Source organism: Colobus angolensis, unplaced genomic scaffold (assembly GCF_000951035.1).
Source record: "Colobus angolensis palliatus isolate OR3802 unplaced genomic scaffold, Cang.pa_1.0 Scaffold472, whole genome shotgun sequence".
Lineage (NCBI taxonomy): Eukaryota > Metazoa > Chordata > Mammalia > Primates > Cercopithecidae > Colobus > Colobus angolensis.
In genome coordinates this window covers 1538869-1558725 of record NW_012118177.1, presented here as the reverse complement: position 1 = coordinate 1558725, position 19857 = coordinate 1538869, and the positions used below count along the sequence as shown (strand labels likewise).

General features: G+C 37.9%; 1 protein-coding gene across 2 annotated transcripts in view; it reads right to left on the bottom strand.

Annotated features, from left to right (window-relative positions):
• Positions 1-712: 712 nt before the first annotated feature.
• The window catches only part of MID2 (midline 2), a 98416-nt gene continuing 79271 nt past the window's right edge, over positions 713-19857 (bottom strand). For both annotated transcript variants that reach the window (XM_011958734.1, XM_011958735.1), the window contains 5 exons: positions 11792-11919; positions 10234-10377; positions 3501-3662; positions 1654-1861; positions 713-1285 (listed from right to left, as the gene is read on the bottom strand). In XM_011958734.1, the coding sequence (XP_011814124.1) occupies positions 883-1285; positions 1654-1861; positions 3501-3662; positions 10234-10377; positions 11792-11919 (1045 nt within the window). In that variant the 3' untranslated portion in view covers positions 713-882. The remainder of the gene's footprint in view (positions 1286-1653; positions 1862-3500; positions 3663-10233; positions 10378-11791; positions 11920-19857) is intronic.

Sequence of the window (19857 nt, the reverse complement as noted above, 5' to 3'; positions counted from 1 at the left end):
GTGCAATCTTGTCTGCAAATCTCTCCTAATCCAATAGAGTTCTTCCCATTATCTATGTCATGGTTGCATGTGTATGTATGCATGACAAGAGGGAGGAGGGCAATGATGGATAGAGGGAAGAAAGAAATGTTGATTGATTTTGATGTTTCCTTTAGGGGACAAAAATGGATGGTGTAACTTATTTTCCCTTCCAGTATATTTCTCACTCAAAGGAGCAAATTAAAAAGTTTTATGTTCTAGTTTGAGTTGGTGTTTGGAAAAAAAAAACAGTTTTTTTGTACATATAATATATAAAGTGAATATATATATACATACATATGCAAGTGAATATATATAAAGTATATATATCTGTGTTCACTTTATATATTACATATACACATTCATGGTTTCCTAACAAAACCTTGATGATAGGTTGTCATCAAAAGTAAAATATAGTATGTGATAATTTGACACCGTTCAAAATTCTACATGGCTAAACTGGCCAGTACTAGAAAGGCTGACCACCCCCCTCTTCTGGCTGGCTAGCCCCTTATTCGGGGCATCTTTCCACATTATTTAACTAGAATTACCCTAATTGCTTCCAATATAATTTATTTTCCTAAATCACTGGGAACTTTTAATTCTCCAATGACAACAGAGGCATTTTCTAAATTTTTCTCCAATGGCTTGAACGCAGACTACTCAGATAATTTGTTCTGAGAAACTCAATATATTAATTCAAATATAAGCTTTAATGCACAAAAATTAAATCTGCAGTATCTAGTTATTTTGGATGCTTCAAACAAACTTTATTTTGTATCTCATATATTGAACGCTAACTTAGGTGTAGGAGGGAAGAATTGCTGAACTAGAGAGCCGATGAATTATATGCTCTCCTGAAACTTAATGACAGGTTTTCATCCCAGAAACATAAGGGGATTCTTGAGGCCTGCAGTTGCATTCCTGCCGCTCAGGGTAATCAATAAAATCTGGGGCAGGCAAGCCAGACAAGATCATTAGGGATTTGTTCCAGATTGTAAATGTTGGACAAACTGGAAGAATGAAGGTCACATCAAAAGTATGAAGATGGAGAGAGTTAGCTGGGTCATAGAAAGACAGCATATTGTTGTCATAATCCAGGAGGACACCCAGACGCTTCAACTGTGGGGGCACATCCACCAGCATTTCCTTGTTGTTATGTCTCACCACGAAGTTACTATTGCAGCGAGAGAAGACCCATGAGGAGGCATTCTTGCCAATCCATTCATTCTTTGGAGCTGATTTGTAGGCAATGCCAATTGCATACCTGTGAGACAGTGGAGAGGAGACAGAAATAAACATTTATGAATGATCTGAGTTGTGTTAGACACCATATATGATATATAACAAATAGGATACATGTTTATTCCTTAAATAGTTTACACTTAGATGCATAATGCTGATATCACTAGAGCTTTAAAAAGTTAGCAATTAGAACAATGTGGCAATTTCTATCTCCTAGTCCAGTATATTTTCCATTATTTTATGAAAAATTTGGCAAATTTTTCTGGGAGTGGTTTTCATCACATACCTTTTAACTTTGACTTATTGGTATTATGGTTGTGCTATAGAATGAATCTCCTAGGAACCTAATGACAGAGGACAGAAGGGAAAAGGAAAATGGGATCCACTTACCATGTTGAGGAACCCATGACCACCTCCCAATAGTGGCAGCCACTGTCAATGAATATATTTCCTGCTGCCCCATAGCACCCTGTGCCACTAAACCTCTCTGGGGTATGGCTCTTCTTTAGAGAGCTTTCATCCTTCTCCATCTGCAATCCATCGTTGGAGATCTTCAACTTCTTGTGAGTCATTTTGGGATCCAATTTAAAGGGTTGGCCTGAAAAACAAAGTAGAAAAAAAAAAAAGAAAAAGCACAGTGAAGTATCTTAAAATTCTACCTTTTCCACCAGCATCATCACTGGCAGGGTATGCTCGATATCATGATCACTCTTGGTCCAGTGCAAGTTGGCTGCTGTTTAAATTTTATTAAGAAATAAAGGCCAGAAGCCAGAGTTTTCAATAAAGTAAGAATAAAGGTCAATCTCCCATAAAACGACCTTCATAAAGGCATTTATTTTCCCACTGTGGGAAAAAATGTGGATCTCTCCTAAAAGCAATTTGTGGGAAGTCATATTCCAAGCAAAAAGGAGCTAATAAGCTGTCCCCCGCATCATATATTATCAAAGTAAAAGGGAGTGCTCAAAGTTTCATGTTCTCAAATATGTTTTGTACTTTGCTTAATTTCAGTGGGTTGTTTGGGATTTGGGTAGATTTTAAGGGAAATAGTGTTATGATGTCTGAGGTAAGGGGAATTGATGAAGTAATTGCTGCTTGATGGCAGAACCAGAAAACCCTGAGAACTCAGCAACTGGACAACTATTTTTGCCCTCTTACAATTGGGATGTAAATAACATATAATTAGGCAATTTTGTTAGAGTGACTGTTGCATCATCAATGATCAGAGAAAACATTTATTGTGTAGGATCATTCACAACAGAGAATTCTTTATAACAATATGACAAAAACATTGTTACTGAGGGACCAGTTGCTGGGTATGGCAAGAGATTTATTATACAGAATGCTTCTGTGACAGACACTGTTGGCTAACACATTACCCTTTCTCAACTTTTTCTCTCTTACTCGGTTTCACTATAGAGGCCAGAAAAGCTAAATACTCAATCTCCCAGCCTCCCTTGCTGCTAGGGGCGGCTAAGAAAATGGAAGCAGATGGAAGCAGAAGTCAGACAGAGCAGGGGAAACTTTTAGGAAAGTTTTGGTTTTCCAGATAAAAGGGATTATGTGTACCAACTCTTTCCTCTTTCCTTTCTTGAGAAGAAATATGACATCTGAAAGCTGCAGTGGTCATCTTGCAGCCATGTGGCTAGAAGCCAATGCACACAGGGAGAAGGAGCCTGCATCTTTTATGACATCGCAAAGCAGCTGCACTAGCCCTGAAGTGCCTACCTTCAAACTTCTTCCTATGTGCATGTGTGAGAGAGAAAATATATATTATTCATTTAAGCAATTAACAAACGCTGTTTGTTAAGCTATGTTAGTTGCACTTTTTGTTATTTGCTGTCAAAAGCATTCTTAACAGATATGGCTTCTCTGTAGTAGGATTTTGCTAGATTATCACAAATAATGCTCTTTTATGCAATTGTCCCCCAAATATAAGGGGTGGAGTGCAGAGAAAACTCTTCACTAACATCCTCCCGAGCTACCAGTCTTTTTGTGCATATCTCTGGGTCCACAAATCTTCCATGGGCACCAATAAACTCCTTGCCCAAAGTACAAACTACAACAGTGTTCCATGGGCACCAACAAACTCCTTGCCCAAAGTACAAACTACAACAGTATAGCTCCTCTACCCAGTTCCACTGCTCCCCATGCACTGCTGTGGGTGCCTGCTCAGGCTATGTGCTCCCCTGGCGTGGAGAAGAAAATTGATCTTTCCTTTTGAAATTACCACAACGTACTGTTTGTTTTTAGTCGGGTAGGTTCACTGTTCCGGCTACCGGCTTGGTTTATGGCTTTAACGATGAAGATGTAGCGAGTCCCGCTCTGGAGTCCATGCACTGTGTAATGGTTCTGTTTAATGTTGGGCACAATCATCCAGCTGTCTACTGAATTATACAGGCCTGTAAAATGGGGAAAGACAAGGACATTAGCCAGCAGGTAAGAGAGACAGAATGAAAAACACACTGAAAATTCATCAAAAGCCACCCCCGCAAAAGTGAATTCATTTTGTTTTCTTTTGAGTCTTAGAAGATGTAATGAGATGAACCAGGGCTTATGATTCCACTATTTCATTACTGCCACAGAACTAGGCTTAGGCCAGGCTCCATGCTTCTGGCAATTTAATGCAACCACTAGCAGAAGTTAGGTTATTTCAATTTTTATTTTTTGCCAGATAACACAGGAATGGCTACTATACAGAGTCACAGAATCATCGCTCTTATTGAGGCTCTGGATATTTACTCCAAACGTCCACTCCTCTGAGAGCTGAGTCTGGTCTTATATGGATGGAGCAATCCTGTGCAGAGCACGGAAACATGGAAACTCACCCAAAGGGACATGTAGATACTGAATGTCCCTTATTTCACAAATGGGAAACTAGGATTGAGACAAGCAAAGTGACTTGCCCAAGGCCACAGATAGTCGGTGATGGTGCTGAGAGTAGAACCCTGGTATTTTTTAAATGGTAGCCCAGTGTTCTCTCTACTACATCACAGTTCATGAGGCAAACAAAAATGTTCTTTTGTCTCTGCAAGGTAGTGAGGCTCTCAGGGCTTACGATTCCACTCTCCTACTCCATCCTCACCCTTACTTCCCAAACTAGCTGGTCTCCACAGCACCGTAGGGAAGCCAAAGAGATGACATGATAACCAAAGCAAGATATCATCTCCCCATTCTTACACAACACATTCTGTTGTGTGATTCCCATGTTCATTTTGGGTTGAGTGGTCCAGGAGCACATTGTTATCTGTAATCTTCCTCCCTTCCAAGTAAGGAAAGGGATCAGAGAACTAGGCTTCTGCTTTTGATGGATTTTAGACTGCAAATATTAACTTAAACAGGGGAAATGTACATAATTAAAACATGTATCTGGCAAGCTTTCAATAAAAGAAAAACCAACATTCTAGTCTGCAGATTATCTAGAGTTCTCTCTACTGTTACCTGCTTTTCAGTTAGTTTACCAGTTTTTAGCCACAGTTCTACTAGAGGGTAGAAAGGGAAGGGCAAGGAAAATAAGCAGTGAATTCAGTCATTTCTATGCAACTCTAGTACAAGATTTAGTGAGGCTGAAAATTGAAAATAATAAGTCATGAGTGTTTTGCAAGAGATCTGATCAAAGGTTTATAATTAATCTGAGGGGAAGTTGAAGAGTCTAAATTAAAACTAGTAAAAGAAACATAATGGAGGGCAAACAGATATGCTGCAGAAAGATGAGGAAGAATTGGTGGAGGTGCCCAGTGATTCTCATTAAAAGACAATATGGATTAAAAGGGTAGGAGCAATGTTTGAGGCCTTGCCTATGTTACCAATACACTGTATGAATCATAAGCTGCACATAAGATTTTAATACAAAGAGGAAAACATATAATCTCCAGATATACACCCAAAAATACAAGGAAAAACTTCACAATGAAGTACTATGCAGCTGTGAAAAAAGAATGAGGAAAAGATCTCTATTAACTGATATAGATTGATTTCAATGAAATTTTGTCAATTGAAAAAAGCAAATTCCAAAAGTATATATGTATATGTAGTATAGATGCAGTACACTACTTTTTTGAGAGAAAGAAAAATAAGAAAACATGCATATATTTGCTTGGATTTACAAAGCAACAACAATAAAAACAGGAAAGATAAATAAAAAATTCATGAAGTTGGTTATCTACAAGGGGTAGGGGGTGGAGGAACAGGATTAAAAAGATATGGGAGGAAATGACATTTCTCTGAATGTACCTTTTTGTATAGCATCCTCTTTGGGAAACACATTGTTTTACAAATTCAAAAAAATAAAATTAAATCAATACAGATGGGAAAAGTGGGGACTAAAACTGAAGGCAAACTGAAACAAACCCAACCGCATTTCAGATGAACAGCATAATTACACCAACATGGTGGGGGTGGAAGGAAAACCTCAAACAAATCCTGAAGTATTGTTAGCCAGTTTGTTTTTGTAGTGGCATGGACAAAGCAATTCAGAAACTATTTTAGATGTATTATGGGATTGAGCAAATGAGTACATGTGTTGATGTTGGGAGCCAGCGTTCATACTGTGGAAGAAGGAACATGCAAATACAGAATGGAGAAAGGCAGGAAAGAACCTGTGGGGATGGACTGGAATTTAAGGTATTGATGTAAACTCATGACTCCTAAAATATACGTATGTTTATGTGCACATAAATAAAGTATGTATGCATGTATATTATATGTGGGCGCACATGCTTACATATATGGATGTTTGTGTGTATATCTAGCATATCTAGCACTCAAGCCTTGGTCTCTAATATTGTCCCACTAAAAGAAACCAGGGTTCCTTGGGGAAAAAAAATGACTGATTTCAAGGCTGGGACAGAATAAGGTCAAAATGAGCCTAGAACATTTTGTTATGCCAGAAAGTAAGGAAGTGCTCAAGAAAATGATGGGGGAATGTTATATGGACTCAGAAATCACCTTGAAAGGCTCCCAATGGCTACATCTTGACAATTTGAACACCAACACAAGTAAGGGCAGTAAATAATTATTAACAATCGAAAAAAGAGAATTCATCAGCCCATACTGATATATAAACAAATGGGAGGAAATGGGGAGTGGGGCTCTTGCTTATAGTAGAATGCCAAGCGCCAACTTGAAAATGTGGGAGGGAATATTCAACTGTAAAATAATCATTTTGCAATCATCATATTAATGATTGATTCAGGCAAGTATCATCAACTGATAATAAAACAAGGGTAGAGGTGGGGATGAGATGGTTTGATGAAGAAGCAGGGTATTTTTATGGTTTTAAAATATACCACACAGATTACTTATTAGTGGCAAAAGAAAAAGTAGTAACTACAGTGAATAAATCAGACAACATCTTAACTAGGTGATCAAAAAAAGTATAATAAAGACATAAAAGGACATTTTTAAAAAAATGTCAGTGTTGTTCAAGACAAAGAAAGGCTGAAGAAATGTTCCAGATTAAAGGAGATATGACAAAAGAGATATGACAATTAAATGTAATACCTGACACTAAACTATCAAGGACAATATTGGGTTCCTTATATGTCATAAAGAATATTATTTGGTCAAATGTCAAAACTTGGAATATAAATGGTGGTTTAGATAAAATTATTGCATCAAGGTTAAATTTCTTCAAGTTGGTAACTATACTGTGGTTATGTAAGAGAATTTCCTTATTCTTAGGAAATAGACACTGAAGAATTCAGAGGTGAAAGACCATGATGTATGCAGTTTGCTCTAAAATGGTTCCAAAAAAACAGGGAATGTTAGCAAATGCTAAAGGAAATTGGACAAATATTAACAGTAGGTGAATTTGGGTAAGGCATATACGGGTGTTCTTTGTGCTAGTCTCGCAAGTTTTCTGTGACTTTGAAATCATTTCTAAATTTAAAAAGGTAAATATATGATCCTCTAGGTATTACTGAGATTTAGTAAGATAGGACTTATGACTGAATTATGTCAGTGGAAGTATATCTTTTGTTCAAAAGGGAAAAATTACAATATGGAAATCCCTGAACCTGAGTGTAAATGTGTGGTAGAGAGTATTTGCATGAGAATGAAAAGGAAGGGAAACAGAAGTTATGTCTTTCTGGTAGTATGTTACAGTCTGCCTGGCTAGACAGAGTTTATGGCTAATGCTTTTGTAATGCAAAACACAAAATTCAAACAGAGGAAAGATAATACAGTAATCAGAAGACAAACACACTCACATATTTGTTGGAATTCTCATTCACCTCACAGAATAATCTGAAACATTGGTTGTGTTGTGATCATTTCAAATCTTAGAAGAGGTGGGAAGAAAGTTAAAAATCAAGAAATAAAGTTCAAAGAAAAGGTGAAGGGGGAATAATCCTCACCAACAAGAATAAAATTTCTGGATAAAGAAAATGTGCAAAAACATCTAAGGAAAGTAGCTCTCAGAATGGAGGTTCAGTCAACTGTGGCAGGCCAGACTGGCGGGTAGGATTGGGATCCTGAATCTTCAAAAATACTTATTCCTAGTAAAATAGTTTCCCATTGCCATCAAAATTTTGCTTCAGGCCTCTGCCCTTGTCCTTGTTCTAACAAACTTTTCTATCAATAACTAGAGGAAGAAATGGAAGGCAGGCTGTGAGGGTAAGCAAGTATATGTGAAAGTGGAATCTGTATCCCAAAGGATTTTAGCATGCTGAAATGAAGTCGCAGAACTAACCAGATAAAATGTACTAGGGATAAATTCAAGGCTTTGTATTTTTGTTTTAGACATTCAATTGTATAAGAACAGGATTTGGAATACATAGAAAATTCAGTAGATCATATGCTTAGTAAACAGTCAGTAGTCAAAGTGGCTGCTGAAAAAAAGGTAGAGGGCAAAGGGGCATCAGTTAATGTACAAGAGAAATAATCCAGCTATCCTCTGCAGTGGTCAGATCGCTTTTGGAGTACTGCATTCACTTCGTTGACAGAACATTTTATAAAGCACAGTGATAAACAGGAGTGTGTTCTTAAAAATGATACTAGGGTAGCAAAAGATCTGAAACTATGCCATATGAGGAGCAATTGAAAGAAAGGAAGATGCCTAGCCTGGAAAAGAGAAAATTTAGAAGGACATAGGAACTAACGAAAATTATTTGAGGAACTGTTATGTGAAAGATGGATTAGGTTTGTTAGTGAGGCACAAAAGGTCAGAACTAGGACTAACTGGTTGTTGTGGTTTACTTCAAGGAGCATTAAATTTGAAGTCTGACAGACTCAAGCTGCAACCTTGACTCCAACATTTCATAGCTCTGTGACTTTGGGCAATCACTCAACTTGAGCCCCAGTTTCTTCATCTATAAAGTGGAGTTAATAACATTTCATAAGGCTAAGTAAGCACCCATAAGGACTAAATGAGATAATGTATGTGGGAGCATTTGTAAATGGCAAAGCATAATACACATGTAAATTATTATTGTCGTTATTATTTACTAAAAGGAAGAGTTAAGCCTCTTATAAGGAAGCACTGGCCATTATTTATAGCTGCACAACAATCAAATGGGTTGTTTTGTTAGAAGTGAGCTACCCACCACTGGAAATGTTCAAGCAGAGACAGGATGATTATCTACTGAGTGAGTGTCTAGCAGGAGGGAAGAAGATTAGACTAGATGACTTCTAAGGTCCATTCCAATTCTAAGATGCTATGATCCTATCACTGTTGAGAATTACCCTTTAAGCTTTTCTTTACAAAGGACTATATAACCTTGGAAACAGAGGTGACAACCTTTAGATCTTTGTCACTTCTCAGACTTCTTCTTAATTCCTGGGAGATGACTGCTTTCCCCATATCAGGAAAAAGAAGCACAGTTGTTGGCATTAAGACTTTCCAGAGAAGGACAGACAAGTAAATCAGTGGGGCATTAGAGTTTGTGACTTCACAATCTGAAGAAACACCCAGGAACATAGCTATATGGGCCAAGTGGTTTAGGTTGGAGTTGCATGAGGCAAATGTTTTTTAGAGTTTGATCCCCAAATGTCCTCTCATCTCCCCACCCCACCTTGTTACAAAACAGAATTCTGCCCCAGATTTGTCACAAAACAGGAAAAGGAAGCCTATTAGAAGGTGTTAGTTGGAAAAACTACTCTCATGCTGGCCTGTGAAGTCAGACACAAAAGCAGGAACAAAAAGGTAAAAGAAAATACTAATTTGAAGCTATGGAGATGCTATTTTAGGTTGGGAATCTGTTCCAGTCTTGAATCCAGCTTTAATTTTGCTTTTGTTTCCATTTCCACCCCGCGCCCCCCACCCCCCCACTGCCCCCACACCCAGGGTATTGAGGGGAACTTTCAGCTCATCCCCTCTTGACTGGCATAAGTGAAGTTCCTACTTTGCTTTGTCTTGCTCCAATTCACCAGAAAGTGAAACCATAACATGTGAGCTAAAAAACAGCTTTGTTAACCTTTTTCATTTTGTGGCCCACTGACATGTTTTCATATTTAGCATAATTCTTAGTGGAAAGGAAGAAGTAAAGGGAAGAGTGACAGAGGCAGGAGGCTTGTCACCATATTAACTGACAGAGGTAGGTTTGGTAAAGGAAACGTCTTTGAACATAATGTATTTTACCATGATAATGAAGTAGAAGAAGAGTCAAGGAGAGAGATGTTCATACACACAGAACCAGCAATGATGGTGGCAAGGAACAAGTACCAACCAAGCTGTACTCTCCTTGGGAAAGTGGAGTGACATGGATTAATTGAGGAAAGGCTAAGGGTTACATAAATGAATGGGAACGGCCCCAGTAACTGCCCAGCAAGGAAATATACGACTTGCTTGTTACCCATCAGTAAGGTCTTTGCAATGCCCTGGGGAGCTTACACTGTCTATGAAACACTATACTAAACAACCTAACATGTCTTACAAACACTTGCCTCGTGGCGCCCCGGCCAATCTTGAGCAGCTTACTGCTTCCTTACATTTCCTTATCTCTGGCCACAGGCCCCAACTACACCATGACTTACTGATGAAGTTAGCCTGGCCAGTGAATATGGTGTACTGAAGCTCATAGGAGCTGATGCTGAACTCATCATCCGAGATCCAGTGGACTGTAATGGTGTCATGGGAGGCAGTACAGAGTTCTTCTCGGATAGATGGTGGGTTTGGGGCTGTAAGGAAAGGTGGAAAAGAAAGTAAGGAAAGCATACTCTCTCTTCTGGAATTTTACAATTGTTACTCTTCCTGCCTAACCCAACATCTCTTGAAGAGAAGATTTTCTTAATAGAGAATCTTTAAATTGCATGAACGATGCAACCTGAAACAAAATGCTGGGACCTCAAGCTCCCTAAAACCACTTTTCTACAACATAATATAAGCCTAAACTTTTCTACAACAAAAATATAAGCCTAAATTTTTGTGATGATTGCCCCAGCTGTCTAGTCTGCCTGCATAAACACTTATGTAGACATTAAAGTGATTATATGGTTTTCTTAACATATGGTCTTCAACTTAATTTTTTTATTTCAAAATGAGTATATATATATATATACATATATATATATATTTAGATGGATTTTTGCTCTTGTTGCCCAGGCTGGAATTCAGTGGCACGATCTTGGCTCACTGCAACCTCCGCCTCCTGGGTTCAAGTGATTCTCCTGCATCAGCCTCCCAAGTAGCTGGGATTACAGGTGCCCACCACCATGCCTGGCTAATTTTTGTATTTTTAGTAGAGACAGGGTTTCGCCATGTTGTCCAGGCTGGTCTCGAACTCCTGACTTCAGGTGATCCACCCACCTCGGCCTCCCAAAGTGCTGGGATTACAGGCGTGAGCCACCGTGCCCAGCCCCATTACATATTTTTAGCTGTGTAGTCAAGTGCAAAATGATGAGTTCCCTCATCTACAAAATAGGGGTGATAATTAACTTATAGATTTGTTGTAAGGATTAAAGATATAAAATTAATATACAGTGTCTAGAATAAAGTAGATGTTCAATAAGGGGCACCTATTTAATGCAGTAACAAAACAGCTGCAAAAATAGTTTGTGTATATTTTTTTCATGAAATGATCATTAAACAATCCTGAAAGTAGCCAGCATTTTTAACAGGCTGGTTGTGTCCCTCATTTTCTAAAATTGTCTGAGAGCCAGATATTTCTTACATTTTTCTTCCTGATCTACTAACTCTTAATTTTCCTTAAAATCATTTTGGTAGTACTTGTACCCACCCACATAAGGCATTCTCTAACATTCCCTAATTGTCACCTGAGTTCTACTCTCATAACAAGCAACAATACATTACTGTTAGATTCATAAGGACAAATCTATCAGCAAATTTCTTTTGTTTTACTCTTAAGTATAGATGGTATACCCATTTTGATCCTAGAAATAGTTAAAAAATCATAAATCATCTTTTTTTCTGTTACATGAACTAAAATATATTCTGTCTGAAAAGATATATGCATCATTTTAAAGATTACAAAATATGTAAATTATAAATATTGTCTTTTTCAAATTATTTTTTAGTAAAAGCATACCAGAAGAAAAAAAATTAAATGGGAAGGAAAGCACAGTATTCTCACACCTGTTAAATAATCTAACCCCTCTAGCAGTTTCTTTTCTCTGGAAAAATCTAAAGCAAAATTTTCAAAGGCATCATTAAAATTGATGTCTGGAATCAGAACTTGAGAAGATGCAGTTGCCATAGCGACCCTGAAAAAGAGGAAAGTACATCAATATACATCAAAATAGGTTGCAACCTTCACCCAGTTTTGATTTCTGATTTAACAAGGTGAAAATAAATGACTTGTAAGGCTTGATTTATTTAGTGAAAATATCATATCTGTGCCTTTCCAATGGGAACCATTTAAATTTTAATCATCGGAGCCAATTAAGAGTTATACCATATTTATTCACATATGTTCACCCCTCAAACACACTCCCCCATCCGGTCTTAATTTTGAGAAGTAAATACAGAATTTTTTCCCCTCTGCATCATTTTCCATCTGGTAGGCAGCATCAAAACTAGACCCTTAAAGACTTGGTAAAAACAGTTTGAGATTTTTCTTTTTTGTTTATGCTAGTCAGCAAGTCAGCATGCTAGGTTAACACCTTCCCTAAATATATCGTTTATATGATTTTTTTTTTTTTTTTTTAGATAGAGTCTTGCTGTGTCACCCAGGTTGCAGTGCAGTGGCACCATCTCAGCTCACTGCAATCTCTGCCTCTCCGACCCCCTTCCAGATTCAAGCGATTCTCATATCTCAGCCTCCCTAGCTGGCGCCCACCACCATGTCCAGCTAATTTTTGTATTTTTAGTAGAGACGGGATTTTGCCATGTTGGCCAGGCTGGTCTCAAACTCCTGACCTCAAGTGATCCACCCGTTTTGGCCTCCCAAAGTGCTGGAATTACAGGCATGAGCCACCGCACCTGACCTATGTGATCTTTTATAGCACTTATATTTCACTTTATTATCCTCCGATTGTATAGTGCTATGATAGTGTTATCTTCCCAACTAATTCTAAGAGTCTCAAGAGCAGGGTTCATATTTTGTACCTCTTAATATCTTCCATGGTCCTAACACAGCATTTGACACATAGTGAAAAAATAATTGTTGAATGAACAATTGAATGACTAACAACAAAATAACTGCTAACATTTATCGAGTGCTTAGTATATACAATGCTCTCTACATTCACTTTACACACATTATCTAATTTACTCTTTACCATAACCCTATGTAGTAGATGTTATTTCAATTTTGCAAATGAGAAAGTTGACACATTGAAATGCTAAGTAACTTGTCCAAGATCACACAACCAGTAAGAGTCAGAAATGTAATTGAGCCCATGTCCATCTGATTCTAAATTCTATACCCTTCACCATTTAGAGTGTTCTTCAAAAAATTGAGGCATATTTTACATACTTCAGCAATTCTTAGCCATCATTACAAATCAGGATTATCTGGAGGAGCTTTTGCCAAAATATACATGTTTTAGTCCTGTGCAAGATCTTCTAAATCAGAGCCAATGAAGATCCTTGAACATGTAAATGATGGTGAGGAAAGAAAAATTCACTTGGCAACAATACGTAGGTTAGAGGAGAGAGAAAAGGCACTGAATGTAGAAAGACCAGAGAGGAAACTTTTACGGTCAGCTAGTTGTAAGGGAATGAGAAACTGAAAAATACATATCCTCATGTACATATACCCTGCTATACATCTACCAACAACATCTCTTATTGTTTCTGAAAATAGAGATGTTTCAGGGATAAGCTACAGGCAAAATGAAAGACTAGCTCAGTACAATCATAAGGTCTCACGTGAATAGCCAAGATTTGGTGATTAAGGAGACAACTTCTTTAGGATAACAGTTAATCTAGAAAATTAGCTCATGGAATTTCTTTCTGGCCTCTCCAATCTTCTTTATTTCTTCCATCCATCTATCCAATACTTATTAAGCACAACTAGCGTGCCAGGCACTGTACTGGGCACTGGAGATACACAAAGTGAACAAGTTTTGTTGTGGTTCTTGCCCTCAAGAGCTCACACATCATGAAGGAGAAAGACATTACATGGGCAATAGAAGTGCTGCTACAAAGGGAATAGAGCGTGCACAGGAGTTATCTGAAGGGACTTAGGAGCTAAGGGAAATCTCCCGAGGAAGTCGATTTTAACTAATGACCTACCTAATGAGTAAGAGTTAACTAAGCAAAGACTATGTGGATGTGTGTGTGTTCTCTCTTGTTTGAAGCCTGAAGAATGAGACAAAATCATGCAGGACTTTGTAGGCCATGTTACAAACGTTGGATTTTATCCTAAGAGCGATGGGAGTCACTAAGCGTTTTAGGTGGGGAAGTAATGTGCTGAAATTCATGTTTCAGGAATAGTACTATGGCTTCAGTGGAGGGATTGGAAAAGGTCAAAATTGGAAGCAAAGAGACCAGATTTTTAAGTGTCTTGGAATAAGCATACGTGTAAACAAATAAAACAAAAAGGGTTAATTCACAAAGCATCAAAGAAAACAAAGTCAAAGCAAACAAATGGCAAATAAATATATTTAAAAAGTCCAACTATATGAGAAATCAAAGAAATGTAAATTAACATGAGATAACGTTTAAATTACAAACAAATGACAGCATAGGAGCTTTTATGCCTATATTCAATAATGCCTACATATTGTATTAGGATTGAAATTGATACATATTCTGAAGGCCAAATTAGCATTAAATTTCAAAATAGCTTAAAATATAAATCTTCTTTGATACCACACTTCTATTTCATAAAATTTTTATTATGGAAAGAATTGAGATGTATGCAAAGATACAACTACAAAGGCACTCAACACACCATACGTAGCCTAATTGTCTAACAGTGGAGACTGAGTTAAGTAATGCACTATATATCAAAAGATAAAATAGCATGAGGCAATTGGAAATCAGATTTTATAATATCCAATGATATAGAGAAAAGTTTGTGATATATTGTTTCAAATGTAGAGTATAATACAGTATATGTAGCATGATATCATGTTTGTGAAGTATATCTAAATAGAAATATTGGAATACTATATTCCTAAATGTTAACGGTGGATGAAAGGTTAAGAATGGGTTAAAAGTGACCTGGTGGTGTGTGTGTGTGTGTGTGTATGTGTGTGTGTGTGTGTGTGTGTGTGTATCTGACTGTGTTTTTTTTATTTAAGCAAAACACAACATAAGCTATATTGCTGCAGTCTCTTAAGGCCTTGGTCTCTATTACAAATAATATAAGGCATCATTTGTAAGGGGAAAGACATACCTCTCCCAGCTAAAATTTCATTTTAACTGAAATCATGGTACCTTAACACAATACAGTGCATAAAGGTGGGGAAAATATCAGACCCTGTGGGAGACCAGTATTGAAGTTGGGAAGATGATTCTCAAGTCATATTACATAGATAGTCATCTATTCTACCTACACCTCAGGTTATACCTGAGCCTATGAAAATAAGATTCAGATAAAGAGTTGGGAATCATAACCATCTAAATGGTAACTGAAGCCCTAGGAACCAATGAGTTTGCAACAAGGAGGACGTGTAATGAGAGAAGAGAATAACCTAAGACAGAATCACAAAGAACAATAGCATTAAAGGAATAGGCCAAGGAAACATTGCTCACAAAGGCAAAACAAAACAAAAACAACTAGGTAGGAAGAAAACCAGGAGTGTTCATGGAAGCTAAGGGCAGAGAAATTTCAAGTAAAAATGATCAGGAGGACAAATGCTACTGAGAGATCAAGTAAGATGAAACAAAGGGGTGTCTATTATATTTAGCAACAAGGTATTTATTTGATGACCTTGAAAAGAATACTTTCAATGGTGTGGTAGTGGGACAAAACATTTTAGAGGGTTGGAGAGTAGAGATTATTAAATATAGTGGTTTGAATATATGTTTTATTTTTGCTTTCATGAAATCTCACTGAAATAACAGTCAAAGAATGAAATGTCATAAACCTACAAAGACAAAGAGAATGGAAAAGAGATGCCAATGAGTAAAACATTGTCAACAAATGTTTGGAAGCTAGAAAGCGATGAATGTGTGGTAACCAACAACAGACCAGAGAAAGCTAGATCAGGAAGCCAACAACATCAAGTTGATTTAGTGCCACAGAAAGTTGAAAGTTTTCATAAGGAACAACTAGATCCACAGATTCAGGCACACTAAACCAGAAACTACCCTTCCTTCATTCTGGAAGGATATGTGAGGTTTACTTTCTGCTGAGCTTTGACATTATACTAAAAGTCTTAAAACTCTCAGCTCCTTTTCCCTCCTTGACTCCCAGAATGCTGGCAGCCAGGCTTATACCTTCCACACCGCTGCCCCTCCAATCAAAAGCAGGAGATTGGAGGATTCCATCCAAGGGAATCTGATCCAAGAGAAAAGACCTACAGAACTGACACTTTGGAGTCCTCAATAAAAAGCCAGCATTCTGCCTTATAATCCTATAGCAAAGTTCACCAGGCCATAAATTATTCCCATCCACTCAGAGTTTCCAGTCATCTTTCAGTGCTTAAATTCAAACACACAACCAGTAGTTTGCCAGATATTTAGGTAAAGACAGCAATTTAAACTAACAGAGAAAAGGAAGTGGGAGGAAATCCAGACAATGTAGGGTTTAGAAGCAAACTTTTAAAAATGATAATATTCTCAAGAAGAAAACCAAATAGCTTGTATCCACAAAGCGAAAACAGAATGCTAAAAAAGAAACAAGGATGAAGAATGAGCTCTTGTGAATAAAATTAGGAATGCTAAAATTAAAATTTTAATAGAAGGATTTAATGAAAAATTAAGGAAGTATCTTAGTAAAACAAGAAGACAAAGTCATGGAAAATGGAAAAGATAAAACTAGAGAAAAAAGTCTAGGATGTCCAACAGTTCACTAATTAAAGTCCCATAAACAAAGAAGAGAAATAATAAAGGGGAGGAAATTAATAGCAAATAATACAAGAACATTTCCAGAGCTAGAGGTCACCAGTCTTTAGATTAGAAAGATTCACTGAGGCCGGGCGCGGTGGCTCAAGCCTGTAATCCCAGCACTTTGGGAGGCCGAGACGGGCGGATCACGAGGTCAGGAGATCGAGACCATCCTGGCTAACACGGTGAAACCCCGTCTCTACTAATAAATGCAAAAAAAAAACAAAAAACTAGCCGGGCGAGGTGGCGGGCACCTGTAGTCCCAGCTACTCGGGAGGCTGAGGCAGGAGAATGGCCTAAACCCGGGAGGCGGAGCTTGCAGTGAGCCGAGATCCGGCCACTGCACTCCAGCCTGGGCGACAGAGCGAGACTCCATCTCAAAAAAAAAAAAAAGAAAGATTCACTGAATGCCCAGGAAAAATGAATGATAAAAAGTCCACAATGGGCCAGGCATGGTGGCTCACCCCTGTAATCTCAGCACTTTGGGAGGCCAAGGTGGGCAGATCACTGGAGATCAGGAGTTTGAGACCAGCTTGGCCAACATGGTGAAACCTCATCTCTACTAAAAGTACCAAAATTAGCCAGGCACGGTAGTAGTAATACCAAAATTAGTACTGTCCCAAGCCTGTAGTCCCAGCTACTAAAAATACCAAAATTACCCGGGCACCGTAGTAGTAATACTAAAATTAGTAGTGGCCCGAGCCTGTAGTCCCAGCTACTAGGGAGGCTGAGGCAGGAGAATCACTTGAATCTGAGAGGCGGAGGTTGCAGTGAGCTAAGATCGTGCCACTGCACTCCAGCCTGGGCAACGGAGCAAGAAGAAAGAAAGAAGGAAAGAAAGAAAGACAAAGAAAGAGAAAGAGAGAAAGAGGTAAAGGAAAGGAACGGAAAGGAACGCAACGGAAAGGAAAGGAAAGGAAAGGAAAGGAAAGGAAAATCTACAACCGAGGCAAATCTTGGTGAAATTTCAGAAAAACTGGGTTAAAGATAAGATCTTTAAAGCTTCTAGATTGTAATGGCTATTATTAAAAAGAGGAAGGATAAGTGTTGGTGAGGATGCAGAGAAAAGGGATCCCTTATACACTGTTGGTGGGAATACAAATTACTACAGCCATTATGAAAAAAAATATGGAGGTTCCTCAAAAAACCAAAAATAGAACTACTGTAGGATCCAGCAATCCCACTAGTCAGTATATATCCAAAGAAGTTGAAATCAATATGTCAAAGAAATATCTACATTCCCATGTTCACTGAAGCATTATTCAGAATAGCCAAGATACAGAATCTACCTAAGTTTCTATCAATGGATGAATGGATAAAGAAAATGTGGTATAGATACATAATGGAATACTGTTCAGCCACTAAAATTGGAGGAAATCCTGTTATCCTTGACAGCATAAATGAACTTGTAAGACACATGCTAAGTAAAATAAGCCAGGCACTGAAAGATATACCATATGATCTCGCACATAGGTGGAATCAGAAAAAATCAGACTCATAGAAATAGAGAGTAGAGTGGTGGTTACCAGAGGCTGGTAGGAGGAAGAGGGAATGGGGAGTTGTTGGTCAAAGGGTATAAAGTTTCAGTTAGACAGGAGGAATAAGTTTCTGAGATTGTTGTGCAGCAGTGTGAATATAATCAATAATAATATATTGCATGTTTCAAAATAACTGAAAGAGTAAATCTCAATGGCTGACCACAAAAAATGGTAAGTGAGGTAAAGGATATGTTAATTGGCTTCAATTAGTCATTCCACATTGTATGCATATATCAAAACATCACATTGTACCCCATTAATGTATGCAACTGTGATTTGTCAATTAAAAGTAGTATTAACTTTTGTTTAAGCTTCTGGATTTTAAAATATAGGTTATATTCAAAAGATCTGGATTCAAAATGGCAGACAATAATGGAACACAATACAATACACAACACAATAATGGAAGCCAGGAGACAATGAAGTCATGCCTTCAAAATTTATTTCCAACCTATCAAGTGTGAAAATTAACTTGAAATATTTTTAGGCAAAAAGTTCTTGAAAATTTACTTCCCATGTACTCTTTCTTAAGAAACTATAGGAGAGTTTGTTTGAAAAACTTAAGGGAATCAAGTGCTACAGGAAGGGGAAATCCAGGCAGAGTCCAGTGAGTTCCCTAAAATTAAGGAGACAGCGCTGAGAATCCAAGTGGACGAAGTTGGCTGGAATTCACAGGACATAGTACGAGAGAGGGGAAAGCTGCAAAGAGAATTCTAGAGACCTTCAGAGTTTCCCTCTAGTAGTCAACAGAATACTAATAAACAAATGCATGAGAGGAAACTACATAATGCTGGGGAAAGAGCCACCCAAAAACATAGGAGGAAACAATCCCTGGTGCTCACATAGGTCTAGCAATAGTGTCTGTTCCTACCAGCTAAACTGGAAAATCTCATGATTCACAGGACACTGGATAGAGTACTCAGAAGGGTTTTGCCTCAGTAGTGGGGAAAAACTGTCTCTAGACTAAACATTGCTCTGATCTCACCTATCAAATCTGAAAACCAAGACTTGAAAAGATCAAGTTGTTTTCAAGTAACTTAACTGTGTCTCAGAATGAAGTTTAAGAATATTTATAGGAATACAAAAATATACAGCATCCCAAAAGAGAAAATTAACAAAGTCTGACATCCAGTAAAAAATTACCTGATAGGCAAAAATCAAGAAAATACAATCCATAATGAGAAGAAAAGGTAACCAATTGAAACTGACCCAGATATGACACAGGTATTAGAATCAACAAGCAAGGACATAAAAGCAGTTATTAGAACTGTATTCCATATGTTCAGAAAGCTAGAGGAAAGGCTAAATATCTTTTTTTGTTTTCAGAGACAAGACATTGTCCTGTTGCCCAGGCTGAAGTGCAGTGGCGCCGTCATGGCTCACTGTACCCTTGAACTCCTGGGCTCAGAAGATCCTCTTGCTTCAGCCTCCCAAGTAGCTAGGACTACAGGCACATGTCACCAGATGCAGCTTTTTTTTTTTTTTTTTTTTTTGAGATGAAATCTCACTATGTTGCCCAGGCTGGTCTCAAGTGATCTTCCCACCTCAGCCTCCCAGAGTGCTGCGATCACAGATGTGAGCCACCATACCCAGTCTGAATATCTTGAGATATGGAAGATATTTTTTAAAAGACCCAAATCAAACTAGAGATGAAATCTATAA